The sequence below is a fragment of the Egretta garzetta genome, unplaced genomic scaffold, assembly GCF_000687185.1.
Source record: "Egretta garzetta isolate BGI_Z169 unplaced genomic scaffold, ASM68718v1 scaffold79, whole genome shotgun sequence".
NCBI lineage: Eukaryota > Metazoa > Chordata > Aves > Pelecaniformes > Ardeidae > Egretta > Egretta garzetta.
The window spans coordinates 3035867-3054499 of record NW_009260791.1 but is presented as its reverse complement, the minus strand read 5'-3'; the positions used below and the strand labels follow the sequence as shown (position 1 = coordinate 3054499).

Here is an 18633-nt window from a genome sequence, read left to right as displayed (position 1 = left end):
TGTGCTGCTTTTCAAAGGAGGCATTACAGGGTGCAGGGCTCACTTACTGGTCCTGACTTAACCCTTACCTCTCTGGAGAGAGGTAGGGAATATGGGTTTCCAGGAGAGATTAGTGACTTTAATTACAGACCCAGTCATAAGCATATTCTAGACAGATAGCAGTGCCTGTTTACTGTTTTAATCTTCATGTGCTACTGCTGCTATCCACCCATAAAATGCAAAATCTGTTTGGATAAAGCAGTGCAAAAATATATGGTTAGGAATAAATAGGCCCCATCAGTCTTTTCCAGTTTGTTTTTTGATAGACTTGCCTACACGGATAGAGGAAAAGTAGAACAATGCCAATACGCGTCATTTTTTGTGTTGATGCACTGGATCTGTGCTAGGATTTTACAGTGGAACCTCTGCAGTGAGGAATACCTTTCCCATCTCTGTAAGTGATGCAGTACGGCAGCTAAGTTTCTGGTATTTTGAATTCTGTGGAGTGTGTATATTCACCCCAGAAACTCTGCCTAGACTAGGACAAGTGATCAAATTTAAGGTGGCCCTTAACACATTGTGTAAGTCTGAATGACTTCTCTTAAAGCAGAGCTGGACAGTGCAGTGAGGTAAGTTTACCCACAGTCCACCTGCTCTGTCTGGACTTCATTAATTAGTTCTGTAAAACTGGGGGACGACGACACAATAAGACACAGTTAAGGCAACTGCATGTCAGGTTTAAGCAGGTAATCTTCCCCAAGACTTCCTTATGAGAGCAAAATGATACGTTTCTGTGTTAGTCTTATTGTATGTATGTCTTGCTATTAAAATATTTTTGCAGGCTCTGACTATGTTTGCAGGTGTGGAAGTATGTGCAGGAAACATGAAGCCAGAACCACCTTCCATTCAGTAAAGCTCACCCCTGTGTTTGCACTAACTGAGGATAGAAAGGCTATATGATTTTGTTAATCTAGATCACGTGGAGGAGATATGCCCAGCTGCCTTCATTGCTTCTCCACTGACCTGAAGAGCCACAGTAAGATGAAGGCACTGAACTTTCCAGACAGCTGGCTGTTAGTTTTCTTCTTGATTTAGCCTTTCTACTAGTGAATTTCAAAGCTGCCATGTGTAAAGAGAAGAAGTGTTGTTTACCTGCCAAATATTCCCCAGATCAGAGAGACTGACAGTATTTTGTAACTGGCATGGAGCCAAGGATGCTTCTAAGGGCCCAACAAAAATTGGCAATTGGCTGCACTGAATGGTAAATGTTTCATTTCACTTGCTAAGACTGGCAAGTTTAGTGCTCCTGAGAATAAGGGGTTGATAATGCCAGCTAAGTCCAGGAATAGTTGAGGTAGATTAGGCTTTGCCTGCAGAGATTTTCCCGTGCTCCATAATCTCACCTTGCCCTTCCCCCGTTAGAATGTCACAAGGCTGTTTTGATGTACGTCATTTCTAACCTGCTACACTCATGACCTTAGCTGTATATGGAGACTCAGGACCCAAAATGCACTTAATTGGCAGCAGAACTGAGCAGGTGCTATGTTGCCTAAGAAAATCTTTTTGCTCCAAAACCCAGGTTTCTTAATGGTAGGGAAATAGCAGGAATAATTTTCAGAAGCCAGGGAGCAGGAAATAAATTATACAGCAACATATACCAGACAAGAAAGAAGCCCATCAACTTTGATAGTACTTGTAGAATAAAGTGAAGGAGCAAAAAGGCAGTGGGCTTTCCTTGTATAGCTATTGTGCATGCACATCTGGAATAATGTGCTCAGTTTTGAGCACTTGCCTAGCCCCAAATACTGATAAAGTGGAAAAAGTTCAGAAAAAGGCAATATACAGTCAAAGGCCAGAAGGGTCTGAGTTGAGGAAAAAGATGAAGGGAGTTACGTGTGCCAAGGCCGGCTAAGCTTGAAGGAGTCATAGCTCTATCAGTGAAGGTTTAGACCTCAAATAAGAGGAAGGTCATGAAATAAAACAGAGAAAATACAAGTTGAATTGGGAATCTCAGGGAAAATCTGTGACACTGAATATGTACCTGACTGTGGAGTTGTGCAGCTGAGAGTGCGACACATGGACTCCTCCGGCCACTGAAATATGTGCTAGTCCTGCACCACAAGGAGAAGAGTTGGACGCTTTTGCTCAAATCTTTGTTTTTGAATAAAATTCTTGTAATGACATCAACTCTTTCAGTTGAAAGGGGGAATTGTGAGAATAGCAGAGGGGGACTCCCGACATTTGCTAGTAATTACGCACATTAAAATGTCCTGGGATGTTTGAATTGTGCCTCTGGTAGCTATTACAGTTAACCTGTGCATGGATCTGGAAATTATAGTTAAATTCACAGAACTTCTTGTGTTCTTTGCCTAAACCAACTCAGTCCCAAGGCTTTTCACATGGACTTTGTACATCTGTTGTTGCATGGCGCAAGGATACTGATGGTAAGAGCTTCTTGTGTAGGCAAAAGTAGCTTGAGCTGCTGGGAAAGTGAGAAGCTGAAGAACTAAGGCTGAAACTATTACAAGATGCCTGCATCTGTGCCTCAACACTAAGAACTAAAATTTTGATTAATGGTCTGGGACAGAAACTCTCCTACATATCTGCAACACCTTCACCATGGGAGATTGTATTTGTTGCTTTGAACTGGATTTGAACCCAAAATGCAGTTCCACACATTTATTGTGCCAATCGTAGCCTTGACAGGCTGCTCATTAACTTTAAAAGTTTTTCCTTAGCTTCTTTTGCAGAGCTCAAAAGCAGATTGCAGGCCAGGTGATGGTATCCTTGTTTTATACAGGGCAGCTGCTTCCTGCCCCTGCCCTGTCTCCCAGTACCTGCACTGTGGTGAGTTCTGGACAGCTCCCTGTGCCTTAGGAGATCTCCAAAGTCCCAGGCAGAGCTCTTTTAGGAATATTAAAAATGCTGTGTTTGCCCCTGGTTTTTTTGGGAAGCTACCTTTCTTTACCTTTTTAACATAGCCGCTGCTGCGGTATGTTTTAGGGGCTTGCATGTTGCAGCAATTGGAGCTACAGACCATGCTAAAACGCAGACTCTTGCTGACTTAAACTGGACCAAAGTCACTCTCTCATAGACACTCCTGATAACAGCAGAGGCCAGGAGCAAACCATTCTCAAAGACTTGTTGCTCTGTTTTTCAATTTTTAATTTATTGCTTTTGAAGCTGAGGGGAGAGAAAGAAGGAGAAAAGACAAAAGAAAGGCCTTGAGGCAAGCGGCGCTGTGAGAGGCCCGACAGTCCTGCATCCCAGCCAGGCCCCCAGCGTCCTGGGCTTTGTCCCACTATGTTTATCATTGCTCCATAGCCAGCCCCAATCTAGGGCCTATTGTTAGGGATGGAAGAAGCACGTAGTGTGCCAAAGAAAATGTTCTGTGTTTTTCTGAGTGCCTGAACACAAGTCAGCAGGATGCTGGGAGCTGCCACACTAGATGGAATCATTAGTTACTATGCCAACTATCTAGCAGCTGGTGCCCACCAAGGCTTTGTACTGAAAGCTTCCTGGACTTGTCATAGCACCTGAATGCCCTGGGGGAAAGAAACTGCTGTCCAAGATTGTCTTGCATTCCATGGCAAGGTGGGAGCACTGATTTTATAAATGCACTGGGTTCCCTCATTGTCAGCAATGGCCCTTGTTCATCCTTAGCTCCAGTCTTTGCAGAAATGGATGCAAAACACTTTCACTGTTAGCTTGTTTATAAGGAGGATAATTCTTTTCTCAGTTTGCTAGACCTCTAGCTATACTGACTCCTGCTGTGATCCTGTCTGTTCTCAAAAAGTCAGTAGGGTTAAACATAGAGGAATATTCTTGGAGAATGCTGAAGCTTCATTTGCACAAGTAATTTGAACATAGTTTGCATTGCCTTTCAATGGCATGTAGGCACTTTTCAAATAAGTGATATATGGGGAACACCAGCATACTTAATCAATTGGTATTGTTGCCTGCCACACAGAAGTTGGTGTCAAACAAGTGCCCCACTGTGCCATTGGAAGAAGGCTTCAGCTGAAATATAAATGAAAGCCCTATGTATAATATTTGTGGTACTTAAAAATCCTTAAGTGTTTTTTGGGAACACTGGAAGCTTTAAACCCAATTTATATCCAAATAATGCATTAAGAAATTACATTCTGAATCACTTCTACTCCTGCACTGCCCTGCCCTCCCCTCCCCTGATTATTTCCTTGTAGTTTCACTTTACTAAAGATTTTTCTTTGCCCTGTCCTGTGTTGTTGTCTTTTATTGTCCAGTATTACTCATCCCAGCAGTGGTTGTGTTGTAGTAGACCCTGCTTTATCAGATGTTTTAATGAGTTGGTTAGGAATGGTGGATGCTAGGAGAAGTGTGGACTGTCATTAGTAGTTACCACTGTCATTCTTTTCGTACGGACTCGCTGTATGTTAGCGAGTTCTTTATGTCAGAGAGTTCTTTATAACTATGAGATTTTCAGTGAGCAGTGTTCTGTGGCCTGGTCTTGTTGACAGATTCAGTCCTTGGTATTCCCTTCACATCTGTTTCAAGTGGGAACAGAAGCCAGGTCTCTCCTTTCGTGTAAGAGCTGATAACCTCATCCCTTCTGTATGGAGGCTGGATTTCACTGAGCTTCTTTTTTTCCTGTAGTCAATGAACAGATATATTAGTATTTTATTGGTATTTAGTATTTTAGTATGTTAGCATTAGTTCCTAGTACAGTTGTAGGTAATTGATTGCGTAAGGGTTGCTTATGTGGGAAAAGAGCTAATGAATTGGAAAAGAGAACCAGAGCAGAAAGGGAATTTGGAACCAGAAAACCTGGGGATGAGTACATGGTGTTCTAGAACTTTTAGACTAGGTTACGATCATAATAGCGTGGAGATCTGTTGAAATTGGTCTCAGAAGCAAACCTGTATCATTTATGATGCAAAAAGCTGCAGCAAAGAGGTCTTATGCTGTCAGTGAAGAGGAAGAGAGAATTTTGGCCCAGGTTTTATGAAAACTGCAGCTGAAAGAAAGGAACACGGTGGGTTTCTTGCCAAAAATACTGAGTAGCCCTAAGGGCTGCTGGAAGGACAGAATCTTGCTTACAAAGGATGGGCCATAATGCCAAGGCTGAGATTTCCTGTACATAGCAAAGGCCTGAATCCTGGCCAGGTCTCTAAACTAAGCAACTCATAAATAATCCTGAGCAAGCTGTGAGAAGATTGCTCACAACCAGCCTGGCTGACAGAACAAAACCCAATCTCTTCTGGTGGCACAGGCAGGAATTTCTATTTCCTATTTGCATGTGTGTGCATCTATGCCTATATCTGTCATCTGTACGTTTGAGCAAATGAATATTCAGTCAATCGTTAGTGTTCAAGCAGTAATCCTGAATTGAAAACAAGCAGGCCTGTGAATACTGACTCTACAATCCTCATTTCCATTGGGGGTGTGGGGTTTTTTCCTGGTTATTTTTGGCTTTGCCTGAAGCAGTGCGAGTTGTGAAAAAGCTTTTCCTTCAGTTTGGAGTATTTATATAGTCTCTCCACCATGTGAACTCTATAGTATCTATTAAGGTGTGAGGTCCTCTACAGCTTTTTTCAAGCCTTCATTACTGTGCTGAGCCTGTTGTAGAATTCCTCAAGCAGAAGAGCTAACTTCAGGAAGGGTACAAAGGTGCTGATCTGCTTCAATAAATCATCTGACAGGCAGAGACTGAGAATAGGAGCTGCACCGTGGTGCATTCCTGTGAGCATGGCAAATAGACTGAGAGCTGGAGCATGTCTCTAGCAGCAGTGTATTGAGTCTTAGATCCTAAGCCGTGTTCTCCTGTACCAGGGCAAGCTTTGCCTTAGATATAATATCAGCAACTTGAGACCATGTTACATCGGGACTTTCCAAAACACACATGAAACATTGGTCTATGAAAGTGATCCTAAGACTTGCAAATATTCAGGATTTCTATTGCCAAATATTTAATGTTTATATTATAAAAGCGTTGAAGTTATGTATAATGAATTTGTATTGTTTTGCATCTATAAAGAAGCAAAGCCCATGGTAGCTAACAGAAGCATGTTCAATCCTGTAGGGTTCTGCTTGGCCATGAGAGTAAAATCTGCTCAGGCAAGTAATAGTGTTTTCAATATAGTATCTAGAAAAAAGTAAGTGCTGATGTGCTACATCATGTGGAGAGAAGGTATTGGTACTGCAGGGAGTTGTGTACAAGACTGTTTATGCGGCAAGAAAACGTTAGCCAAAATTTTTGTGGGTGTTTGCTTTTTTAAATTTAGATCTTCCTAAAGATTTAATAATAATAATAATTGTTTCAACAGTGTTTTCCTGGGTAGTTTAAACCAAGCTTATCTGGGCAATATTATATCCTAAATAATTTATTTTGGGCTATAGATCATATATTTCTTAAAACAGAAAAAGTGGATTAAAGCAGGTTAGAAACCAAATGAAAGCATTTGAGAGTTCATTGAAGTGGTCAAAAGTTGGAGCAAGGCAGCACTCCCAGTGCATTTTTAGAAATTGGACCATCAGTCTTCAGTGTTTGTATTTCTGTAATAGTCCTTTGCCAGATATCTCAAAACAAAAGAAATGAGGATCAAGGAAATGATACTAAAGTTTTGCCATTCGGTAAGTGGCCCTCACAGTACTATGGGCTGCAGTCTCTGTAAGTTGTCTCTGTGGCACAAAGTCAGTTTGGCTATCAGCAGGTCCAACTTTAGTGGAGTTTTCATTAACATCAGTTTTATCTCCTCCATTTCATTTTGACTTTTAGGTTTTAGAAAAAAATCACTCAGTGTTTAGCTTCCCAAGCTTACTTTTGGATCAAAGGATAAATTTTACACATTGCAGGTTCTGACCTGGAGGTAGATGTGAGAGAAGTATAAACAGACATTAGTTTCTAGAATTATATAACTTGAATGAATACCTTAAAGAGTGCTTGACTGAATTCTCTGACTTCTGACTGAGACCTAAGGCAGGTTTTGTTACAGACCCCTGATGGATAAACAATACTGGCTGCATTTTCGAAGACCAGGTGGACTGTTGGGTTCGATGTCCTACTCAGACGGTAGCCCGTGGAAGATTCTGTGGGAAGAGCATCATTAGGTGATATTATGGAATGGTGATACTTTCCCAGTACTCTGTGGGACTTGGTAATGGGACAGTGATTTTCTGGCCAGGAGATGGTATCTTTGTATATAAATAGTGTTAGTGGCTCTTGCTTCTGTGAGTTTGTGTAATAATTTTTGAACCCCTGTAAATTTTTGGCATCCTTAGCTTCCCGTAGTAAGAAGGCATCCACAGTTTAATTATGTGTTATGAGAAAAACTGCCTTCTTTTGTTTGTTTTAACCTGCCCACCTCATGACTTCATTTGGTTTTTCCTATGTCTTGTATCACATGAGGTGAGTAATTGTTCCCTATTCTCCTTTTCCCTGAAGCTCATGATTTTATAGATATTTTTCATATTTCCTTTCAGTTGTCCATTTTCCAAGCTGAAGAGTCCTTATTTATTTAATCATTCCTCAATATTTAAGCTGTTCCATACCTTTGATCATCTCTACAGGATTTCTTTGTACTTTTTCCAGTTATACTGTATGCTTTTTGAGAAGGGAGGAGGGACAGGGGTTAGAACTACCCTCAGTATGCAAGAGATGGATGCAATTTTGGTTTATATGGTAGCATAGTAGTGTTCTTGGTTCTGTTCCCTATGCCTTTCCTAATAATTCCTAACACCGAGTTTACTTTTTGAGAGTATTTTAGTGATGTTTTCATAGAAAAACCTATTATAGTTATAAGGTCTCCTCCCTGAATAGAAATAACTAGCTCAAAGTCCATCACTGTGTAAAACTAGGATTATGTTTCCCTGGGTACGCAACTTTGTAGTTATTAAATCGAATGTTGTCTCCCAATTTAATGTCTGATTATTCAGTAATGTGACTTTTTTTCATACTTCTCAGTGACTTTCGGTTTTTCAGCAGCAAACTTTTTTTTATTTCATTCTTTCCCCCCCGCCCCAGATCACTTATAAATGTTTTGAACAGCAGAGACTGTAGCACAGGTTCTTGTGGGACCCCAGTGGTAATCTCCTTCCATTATGGAAACTTCCATTTCTTCTAGCTCTGGTTTCATGTGTTTTAACTAGTTACAAAATCCATGAGAGGTAACCCCTTTATCCTACGTTGGCTTGCTTTATTTAGGAGCATTTTGAATGAACTTATCAAATTTTCTCCACTGAGAAATTGCTGGTATGAAAAAGTTACTCAAGGTAAATGGACAAATACAATTGTTGTTTAGTTCAAAACGGAGGTGTTGGAGCTCATAATCTTTCAGTAGTACTGATGAGGAATTGATCAGGCTGTGTACTGAGCATTAACATGACTTTGATGGACCTCCTGAATGCTCTTCAGTTTTTCTGGTGCAGTTGATATTCATTTCAAGGGCTCGTCTGCAGTAACCCCTAGCTTTCTCCCAAAGGGTGCATCCCAGTCCTAGCGCAGTCCTGTGTGCTTTTCAGCTGCCAGCATGACCTGACTTTACTGGGGGGTTAACAGAGACTCCAACTGCTTCACACAAGGGAAAAGTCCAATGAGCTTTAACATCAGAATGGACCGTGGAATCTGTATCTACAAAGTGGAAGGAGCAGATACTACCCTTGGGATGGGAGTTGAGTCCAGGTCATAGCGACCTCCTGATAACTCATGTGGTGAGCTGGTGGGATCGGAGAGGAGACAGCTGGTGATAGTTTCAAAGATCCCTTCTCCCTTTCATGTACTCCTTTTAAGTTATGCTTTATGTGGCATCCTGTGCCCTGTCGGGGACGTTGCTGGGAGGCCAGCAGCACACAGGCATCCATGGATCCAGAGCTGAGCAACTGCAGGTAAAACCACAGCAGCAGAGGATCATGACCACATTACTGGGACAGAAGGGGGAAGGCAGGTTCAGAAGAGGGAAGCAGGTCTCCCAAGGTTAACCACAAAGCCAGATTCGGACCTGTATGACTTGGGCTTCAAGGCTTGAGTACTGTCAACAACATTACAGTTGTCACTTTTTCAAGCACTGGTGAAAGGAAAAGAACTGAAAGACTGAGAATCTTGCAGCAAAAGGGAGCAGAGAGTCAGAGTCATTTATCCAGTGTTGCACTGGGGTACAATGGAAGCAAAGGACTGAGGAACCATGGGTGGGATCCCTTGAACCAGAGAAGTCTAGAGAAGGCTACCTACAGCGAATGGCCCATAAGAGCAAAAGTAGTAGTGGTGTTCCAAGCAGGAGGAGGCTCAGAGGATACAGGTGGAGATGCTGGCAGCTGAATTCCTTTTGCACTGTGTTGTCTGGGTTGTCTTACTCCGCTGTTGCTGAGGAGCTGGGTAGGGAGAGTGACCCTTTAGTGTTTAGAATCCTTGTCCTCAATTTGCTTTGAGAGGAATGCATTAGGTCATTTTTGAAGGAGAGTACATAGGGCTGGCACTTGCTTCTGGTCTTGTTTGAAACATCCTTCTGAATATTTTAAGGGTTTGCTGTGATGATGAAGCTTGTGGGGGAAGGTGCAACACATTCAAGGGAAGCTGTGACATGTTAAAAAATCTAGGTTGTAATTTTTGATAGGATCCTGAAGCAAGGAGATTGCAGTTAACTCCCTAGCCAAAACCATGATCTACACTCTGAATCATGGCATGAAAGGTAAAAGACACCAAGTAGCTTTTACATCCCAGTTACTTATGACATGCATAGGAATACAAGGGCAGTCTGCTCTGGGAATCAAAAGGAAATATTTGGAAAGAGCGGCTGAGAGAAACATGACAGAGATCAGCAGAAACTTGGGAAGCTCAGGCGTTGAGGCTTGAAGGCTTTATTAGCCAGTGTCAGGATTCAGTGGGTCATATGGCATCCTTTCTTGTGAGCACAGGATGTGTGAGTTGCTGGGCTATTGTAGCCTCTTCAGGACACCTTGTGGTCCTGTCAGTCTGCCACCTGCTCTCTGCAAAGCCCTCGGCCTTGTGTACAAGTGTGTTGGTGCTGCCTTCTCGCTGAGGCTTACAAACTTCAAAGCAAGCCAGTGAGCTCCTGTTGGTACTTATCATGTTGCAGGCCACAGCTGAACTCCCACCGTACAAGCCTGGGTTGTAAGAGCTCCTGCCTCTTTGCAGGAGGCCTCTTCTCCTCTGGAAAAGGCTTGCATTACTCTGATGTTGAAAGAAATGAACCTATCTTCAGTTCCCTCAGGTCTTTTGCCTTGTAACCTTATAGAGTCAATATGTGCCCTAGTTGTAACCTCACCCTACCAGTCCTTTATCCTCTCTGTGGATATTGTACTGCATGTCTGTGTTCTATTCCGCTCTCACTGCAGCATGTGTGTGCTTGGTGTAAGCCTTGCTTTAGTGTATTAACAAAATATCTACAAATCCAAATAAATAATTATCTCGTTAGTGATGGGAATCCTTAGCTCTTTTCCTGCTGCAATTCTGCCTCTCTCCAATGCTAATCAGCCACAGATATTCTTCAGTTTAGTTTTTCTTTTCTTTTTCCTTTGTCCTCCTCAAGCATGGCCTTACAGCTAGTAATATAGTCCCAGCCTGGAATTCAAGAAATTCCTTAGCAAGATGGCAGTTGGCACGTGGCACCTCTAGCAGGTGTTGTGCTTGCTGGTGCCATTTAATACAAATTCATAGCTGGCTAAGTATGAAGGGATTTTTAGGAAGCAGCAGTGCCTTGTAAACAGGAGTCCTTATATGCAGAGTGGTGAAAGCATGATGACTTTTCTTTTCTCAGGGCTCCAGAGAATCATCATTTTTCCTGGGAAGGAGAGATGGAGAACAGTGTCTACAACAAGGTGACACGGAGTCCACTGGTACATCCCAACTGTCAGCTCCATTTTGCTGTGCAGCAACTTCAGCAGCAGAAACTTCAGTCACGACAGCTGTTGGAGCAAAGCCAAGCCCGGCACCAGGTAACTAAGAAAAGATCCTGCCTGGGATGTAGCAGTGCTGACTGAGTCTTAGATGTGCAGAACCAACCCAGAGCCAGTACATATGGCACAGCTTTTGTGAAGGAAGTAGCTCTTCAAGTGGGTTGCAACAAAAATAGTGTTACCTGTGGTGATTTTGATAGCATTTTGAGGCTGTAGTTCCCAGTGGCTTCTTCCACTGCATTGGCATCCTCTTCCATTTGGCTACTGGCATGCTGCTGCTTGCTTTTCTGTACCAGTTCAGGGCATCCCCTTACAGGGCCTCAGACAGCCTTAGAACTGTCTACAGTCTCCACAGTTCTTTGTCACTTAATCTTGTCACTGTTCCTGCTTAGACTTGAGTTGTTCTTGGGTAGTGCTTCAAGCTGGGTCATTGTTGTATTTCAGTATTTCTAAACAGACAGTCTTGAAATTGTCTTGGCAGCTGTGTCCTCTGTGGCAAACAGACTCCATCAAGGCTTCATCTTGACTAAATTCTCCTCCTGGATATCTTCTCATACAATACAGTTACCAAAAGAGCAGTATGTTAAGGGGACTCAAAAGTTATTTAAGAAAATGTTCATTCTTTTGAAGAAATGTATTAAGTTCTTCTAAGAGCCTTCAGTGTGCAGGAGGCATGTCCACTGACCCTCATGGCAGATGCAAGTTTTCTCTGCAACCCTGAAAATGTTCTCCAGGGCTCCTACATGTTTTGTTATTACTACATTTAAGATCTCCTTTCACTACTTTGCATGGAACTGTCTCACGAATATATGACTCCTTTGTTACAATTGCAAGGAGAAAAGATGGGCTCAGTGTCCAAGAGCTAGAGGAAATATGAAGAAGGATTTGTATTACTGATGTTCTGGATGACACCTAGATGCCAAGGGTGGACCACTGTGTCTGGAATAGCATTTCAATCCTGAAGAAAAATCTTCCAAGGTTACAATGAGTTCACCGATGCACTCGTTACTTTTCTTTGTTATTATTGGGAGAGGGGTGTGTTCTTTATTCTGAGTGATGTCCAAAAGGCTTCCCTGCTAAAGGGAAGGAAGTCCTTGGATGAACAAACCTTCACTCAGAAGAGATTGGTCTCCATTAGGAAGGAGCTATTTGCCTGGGCAGTCTGGCAGGACTGGACTCCCACAAAACCATGAACAGAGCTAACGTGCAGAGGTCTGAACACCCACTCTCCCTCCTGTGAAGCAGATGAGTCACCTAGTCAGGGTCCTTGCGAATAGGTTATAGGCAAATTGCCCTTGTCATTTTCTGGGAGCATCTTGAAGGAGTGGCCCTTCTGCCTTTGGTCCTTGCTCTCCTTCTTTCAAGGCCCTCGCTTAGCCATGCAGTTTCCATCCCCAAATTCCCTCACCTACAGTATTCTTGCTCCCCCTCTGAGCAGGAGGTCTTGCTTTCATCTCCATCCAAGGGGCTCTGGGTGGGCAGCTGTGGCTGTTCATGAGCTCAGGAAAGGGCTGTGAGCTGGCTTGTGCATGTGAGGAGGCTGGAGCTGGCCATGGGGCCTGGCTGAGCCCTCTTCTAATTGCTGACATTGAGCTGATGTTATTCTTGGCCTGGGGCAGAGCCATTACTCAGGAGTTTCTGTTAAAGTGATTCTTTGTTAAACTCCTCTCACCCCCACAACATCCCCCTCCTTTCTCTCTCTCCTTTCTCCTTCTGAGCCAAGCAGTTTGGAGTTGCAGTATTGAGGCCATTGCCATGCCGCAGGGCTCATACTGCACTGAAGTTGCAATTAAATGAAGAAAGGTATTTGCTGAACATGGGGGCTTTCAGACTTTCTGTAGTGAAAACCACATCTTAATAAAATTATTGTCTCTTGGATACTTCCTCTTCCACTAGATATTGTATGGAGCCAGCCAGACTTCCCCTTCCAATCACAGTTGCGCCGATCCTCTCCCCTTCCCAGTCACTGCGCTACCCTCATCTTCATCTGTCTATCCCCTGCTCTCCCTCTCTAGTTCCCTGCCACTGACCTCTTCCTTTGGCTAGTTAGCTTCTCAGACTTCAGTCCTTTGACTTGGCCTTTCCAAGAACTGCCCTTCTCTTTTCTGCTGCTTACACACTCCCTGCCCATCTCCTTCCCACTCACACTGCTTTGACTTCCATCTCACCTTTTCCTGCTGGCCATCATTTGTCTTTTCCCCACAGCTGATGTAGCTTATTCTAGCCTGCATGGCTTTACCACATTTCCTAGTCAGTGTCATGTAAGACACGTATTGAGATCTACTCCATCCTGTGTTGTCTTGCCTGCTATATTCAAATTCCTCAGCCTCCTCTCAACAGAAGTAATATATCCCCCAAAACAGAAGGCCTATCACTTGAAAGACTGTCATGATCTCTCTGCTTTGGGGAATGCACTCAGGGTATCTCCAATCTTGTTTCGTCTGATTGTTCAAGCTCTTGTTATGGTTAGAAGGCAGGCTAGCCGTTTGGCAGTAGCTGAAGTGCATTTATTAATATATCTCAAGGCATACTCTGAGTATGGCATGACCATACAGCATGACTAGATGCCATGTATGCAGATAGCGTGTAAACAAGTAACAGAAGCACTATGATTAATAACACAGGCAAACGCTTCTGCCTGTACACTAACCAGTTCGATATGTTGGAGATGAGACAGATGCATTGGAAAGCATGCAAGTTCCTAGTCAAGTATTTGTGTAGTAGAAATACCCCCATCTGCCCTGCAGTAGATGTATATTATAATGAAGGCTTGTTGTGCACTTCTCTGTGGCAGCACCCACTCTTGATTGAGCACTTCCCAGATGCTTAAGAATGATGATTTCTCCTCCAGGCATTTAACAATTTGCAGAGTAGCAAATACTGTGTAGGTGGAGGAAGAGGAAGTAACCAACAATTTTCATTCACTGTATGTGGAAGTTAGTTCACACAGTGTAGTATGGTGGAAATACATTTTTGATGCCAGAACAGGTACTTCACTCCCTGGACAAAAAGCAAAACACCAAACTGACTGGATGAGAATCTAACAAGCAAATGGATGCAGTGATAGGACCCAGGAACAGAGACAATACAGAGCCTGAGAAAAGAGAAAAAAATAGAAAGGGGGCTGAGTTTGAAAGTGAAGACAAGAAGCTGAAATCTGACATAAACAAAATCAAGGAACAAGAATTAAAAAATCAAACCAAAAGACAAAAAAACCCCAGGCTTATAGCAGTATTTTTAATGTTAAAGGAGACTTCATGTGACACATTATGACCTAGATGTTAGTATCACTGCTGCAGTTGGCAAGCCAGTTAATATACCATCATTGTTTATTCTCTAATTGTTTCCTGTACTGGAAAGATGCCATTAGCTGTTAGGGAGGTTCCTCTTTCTCTCTGTGGCTATGTTCTGTCTGCTTAGCCTAGCATCTTCTGGGTTTAGAATTTTATGCCAAATATTTCACATGGGAAAAAAGCTAAATTAAAACAAGAAAAGTACAGTTGTGTCATGGAATGATCCCCATCAGTCCTGCTTATATAAAAAAGCTCATGTTAAACAAGACGTGAATCACATTAATGTGTTGTGGTCAGTTATGGTTGCATTTCAATCAGAAGTTTAAGTAGACTTTACGCTATAAAACATTGGGCTAAGTTAATCTGAAATAATTCTCTCAGTTGTTTAAAAGCAGTATGTTCTCTGAAATTTTCCTCATTTTATGACGTTCAGCAAACTTTTTTTCTTTCAGTGTATATGACTGGGAATGTTGAGTATTCTAAATAATATTCCTAGTATTCCTAGAACTAGATTATTCCTGCCTGAGGACACAGGGCCTCTTTGAATGCAGCCTTAAACATCATTAAACTGTTTTCTAAACTATTATATATTGGACTGCTGTCAGATTTGCAGTCTCTCTTCCCCTTCAGTCTCTTGTTCATTCTTGTTTTGCAGCTTTCTCCCTCAGATTGTTTTCCCACTAAATGTGCTAACTGCCATTTTTCCTACTTGAGTCTTGTGATAGTGATGAGTCAAAGTCTTAGTCTTTACTTAGTCTGCTAAGTAAAGCAGAACAACTGTTCTGAAAGCATTAGTCTGTGCTGATTTATACCAGCTGAAATTTTGTCCCCATGTTTCTGATCCTGTCACTATTATTAGAATTATGGTAATGCCCAGATGTATTAAGTATCTTTCCATTACAATGATGTGGTCCAATCCTTGTCTTGCTTTTGGTACTGGGAGCATTCTGGGACAAAGGAGAAGGCACCAAGTCAGCTTATTTTAGTATATTTTAGTCTCATTCTGAAGAATTTACCAAGGAAGGCATACTTCAGGACAATCTGTGCATACGATGAATTTGCCAGTCGTCTTTAAATTTCTTGATGACCCCAAGATGCTCATCTTACTGCAGTTTAAGACTATGGCAGTTAATAGCACATTTTGAGCCTGTCCTTTATCACCACTTTGTGAATTTTCAACTCAACTGATTGTTGCATCCAAACTGATTTAACTGACTGCTTTAATATATGTTCAAAAGAATCTCCACCAAACAATTTCTAAGACTCCAAAGGTCTTCCAAGCCTTTTAATTCTCTGTATTTTTGCAATGTCATCTGAAATGCAGTTGCTCTTCTAAAAGTGGTGGGGTTTATTTTGTTGGGTTCGCTTTTTTTTCTTTTTTTAACCTAAATCCTCGTCATTGTTTATTGCTTATAAACATCTCAGTTTCTAGTGCTAGCGATTTGGAACTAGCTGCACAGATCTTTATGCAGTACACGTGTGTGTGCATCTGTCTGTCCGTTCTTACACACTGCTGAGTCTCATTATTTTCAGATTTGCTGATCCAATTTAAACTGAATGACTATGGCGTAGAAATCTCAAAACTATGTTTCATGTAAATTTCATGAAAATAAAGAGCTATATATCTGAAAAGGGGATTAAACTACTGTTCCCATTATGGCAAAGGCTGCAGCATGAGGCCACTCCTAATTAGACGGCAGAAAGTCAACACAAGAATGCCCCAAACCCATGAAGGGAGGCATAATTTGGGGCATGCTTTATATTAGATGCTGCAAGATTGAGCCCCAAGACAGATTCACAGGAAATGAGCTTCATTTACCTCCTCGGGTCACAGAAAGAACATGTTTTTGCTTGCAACATTTGTTCCGTTACTGTGCTAGGGATGGGTGTTAGATACAGGGATGGTAAGTGCCAGGAACATTCTTTCTGTTTTTGAAGATCATTAATATATCTGCTTTTCTTCAAAGTGCTACAGTACCTCCCTGCTTTTAATCATGAGCAGCCTGAGCTCAGCTGCTACTGGCTAATACTCTTAGATGTGCATCGTCATTACTGACAAGCTGTACATGTTGAGATTTTCTAATTAAAAACTACTATTTTTGTACAGATAACGCTTTGTGTATGGTGTTCATGTGTAGATAAGAAAGCAAGAAGAGGTGTGATCTAATGAGGCAAATATGGGATTTGGAGTCAGGATCTTCTCTGAGCTCTCAACCTAGCTTTTTGTATTGCTTCAGTCTGTGGCTTAGGGAAAATCACTTTCTCTGTCAGTGTTAACATTCTTTATGTGGAAGATGGAGTCAATGCTGTCCAACCTCCCCAGAGAACTGTGCAAGACAATTAACTCCCTAACGCTTTACATGATTTTTAGCTAGAAGGTCTCATAGTGTTCTAAGTATTTTTCAGATTTGTAGCCCTAAGAACTTGTCGGGGAAGCAAATGTCTCCTCAACATCAAGTTAAAACTGAGAGCCTGGGAAGTCTGGTTCAAAGATTTTTACTTGCAGCAGCAGTAGTTGTAGCGTGCTACCTGCTTCAGGGATGCCTCTGTCAGGGTTTGTCTAGGCTTCTGCTCTCCCTAGATCCTGAGCCTTCAGAATTCAGAGTGATGAGGTCTGTCTCCTACTTTTTGGATGTGCTGAAATCGCTTCCCAACCCTTCCTTTGCGTGGTCAGGCCCTGCTCTGCCCAGCTGCCCCCTTTATTTGCACAGTAGCTTCTCCTGGTTTCCTGTCCTGTCCCCAGGGAGTCTACAGCAGGGCAGGATACTTTGTAGCTGAATCCAGAAGCCACGGTCCCTGTCAGCTTCCAGTCTCCCCATCCCTGCCTGGAAGGCAGACAATCTCAGCATAGCATGGAGACAAAGGCCTTTTTGGAAGTCAGTTACCCCCAAGAAAAACGTCCACGACCTTTCTTTAGGTGGGTCTCAGGCCAGCTTTTGCTGATCAGGTTTTGTTAGAGCATCCATGCTTGCTGTTTCTTCAGAGTCATGGACCTCCTTGTCAATGCATGTTAACAAAGGGAAGGGGTTAAGACTGTGTGCTTTGTGGACTCCAGGATCTTAGTTATTTTAATAACAAGAAGAACTTCTTATAGTAAATATGCATAATATCAAACAGAGCACACTGAAATGTCACTCCTGAATAAGAAGGGGGTGCAGTGACTTGAGGGTCTCCATTCCAACCCCATGATGTGTCAGACTCTAAAATGGAACTTGGTTTAGTCTCTTGCATCTTACTTTGTTTTGCTGGGGGGAGGTGGGGTGTGACTGCTATTTTCCAGACTTCTGCACTTGTACCAGCTACTTATTCAAAATCTGAAAGCTGCAATCAAGGTAGAGCTTCAGGGGAGGGAGAGGTTAAGAAAGATTGGGAGCTCAAGGGCATCTTGTCAGTGAGCTCTAGTTAGGAAACAGGCGTGTTTTGGCTCCTGCACTTCCTTTTCTCCCTAGAGCTCTGCCTGTCAGAAATGCCTTCCCACACACCACTGCCCTACCATTTGCCAGAGAATTGCGGGGGAGAGGGGCTTTTCCTGTCTGTGTGCTGACACTCAGCCAGCCCTCAGACTGTGGTTTTCTCTGGAGCCTGGAGCCCACTCGCTGTGGCTTTGTGTGTTTTTCACCAGAGAAGAAGCTGAGGACAAATGCAGTGAAGGGCACTGCTCCCAGGGTCACAGTGAGGTGACTGGCGAGGGCTCAGCTATTCCGCTCATCTCCTATCATTGACCTCTAGCTGCCAAACTACACGGTTACCGTATTGCCTCTTTGCCTTGAGAATCTGACTGACTTCGAGGAAAACCAAGTCGGAACTCTCAGCAGTTTACTCCTTTCTGAAAAGAGTTGAGGAGTTTGCAGAGCTCTCATAGGGAAGCATTCCCCACTCCCTGCTTTGCCAGTCCACTGCTCAGTTCTCCAGTGTCTCATAATATGCAGATTCTTTTGTTCCCTGTAACAAATCTCCAGCAGACTTACTGTCCCACCTGCTATAGGAATAGAAATATTTTCTCTTCCCTGGTGTTACTGGGGATTTCCTTTTTGTCAGCTGCTGACCTAAAGTCCCTTTTCAGAGAAGGTACCCTAGAGTCTTTCTGTTATTCCAAGCACCTACAGGGTTAGACTGAAGAACTAGCATTGTAACATCTTCCCCATAACCTTTATCTTTCCTAGAACTGTGTCTCAATCCTACCTCCCACACAAAGAGTAAGTTAGCAAGATAAATGCAGAAAGTCAGTCAAAGCAATGAAAGCTTTAGTTCTTTGTGGACGGGAGTCCACTGCAAGATTAGATTGAGGATTGGACCTCTTGTTTTTTAATCCAGAATAATACCATTCTGTGGCAGTAATGAGCTTGTCTGCCTTCCTTAGAAGCTAGTCCCAGCTTCCAAGGGTATAAAATTCAGCTCTAAATACTACATCACTGACTTGACTACTTAACTCTTGTTTTTATGTATGGGACTGTCCCTGGAGCCCTGGGGT

General features: G+C 42.6%; 1 protein-coding gene across 18 annotated transcripts in view; it reads left to right on the top strand.

Annotated features, from left to right (window-relative positions):
- TTLL5 (tubulin tyrosine ligase like 5) overlaps positions 1–18633 on the top strand; it is a 152924-nt gene that overhangs the window by 103881 nt on the left and 30410 nt on the right. For 16 of the 18 annotated variants that reach the window (XR_004842984.1, XR_004842983.1, XM_009646667.2 and 13 more), the window contains one exon: positions 10731–10908. Coding sequence is in view for 15 of the 18 variants with exons in the window: in XM_009646667.2 (XP_009644962.1) it covers positions 10731–10908 (178 nt within the window). In the remaining 3 variants the exon portion in view is untranslated. Of the gene's footprint in view, positions 1–10730; positions 10909–11350; positions 11427–18633 lie in introns of those variants that run through there. The other 2 variants (XM_035901957.1, XR_004842985.1) reach the window with 2 other exon arrangements.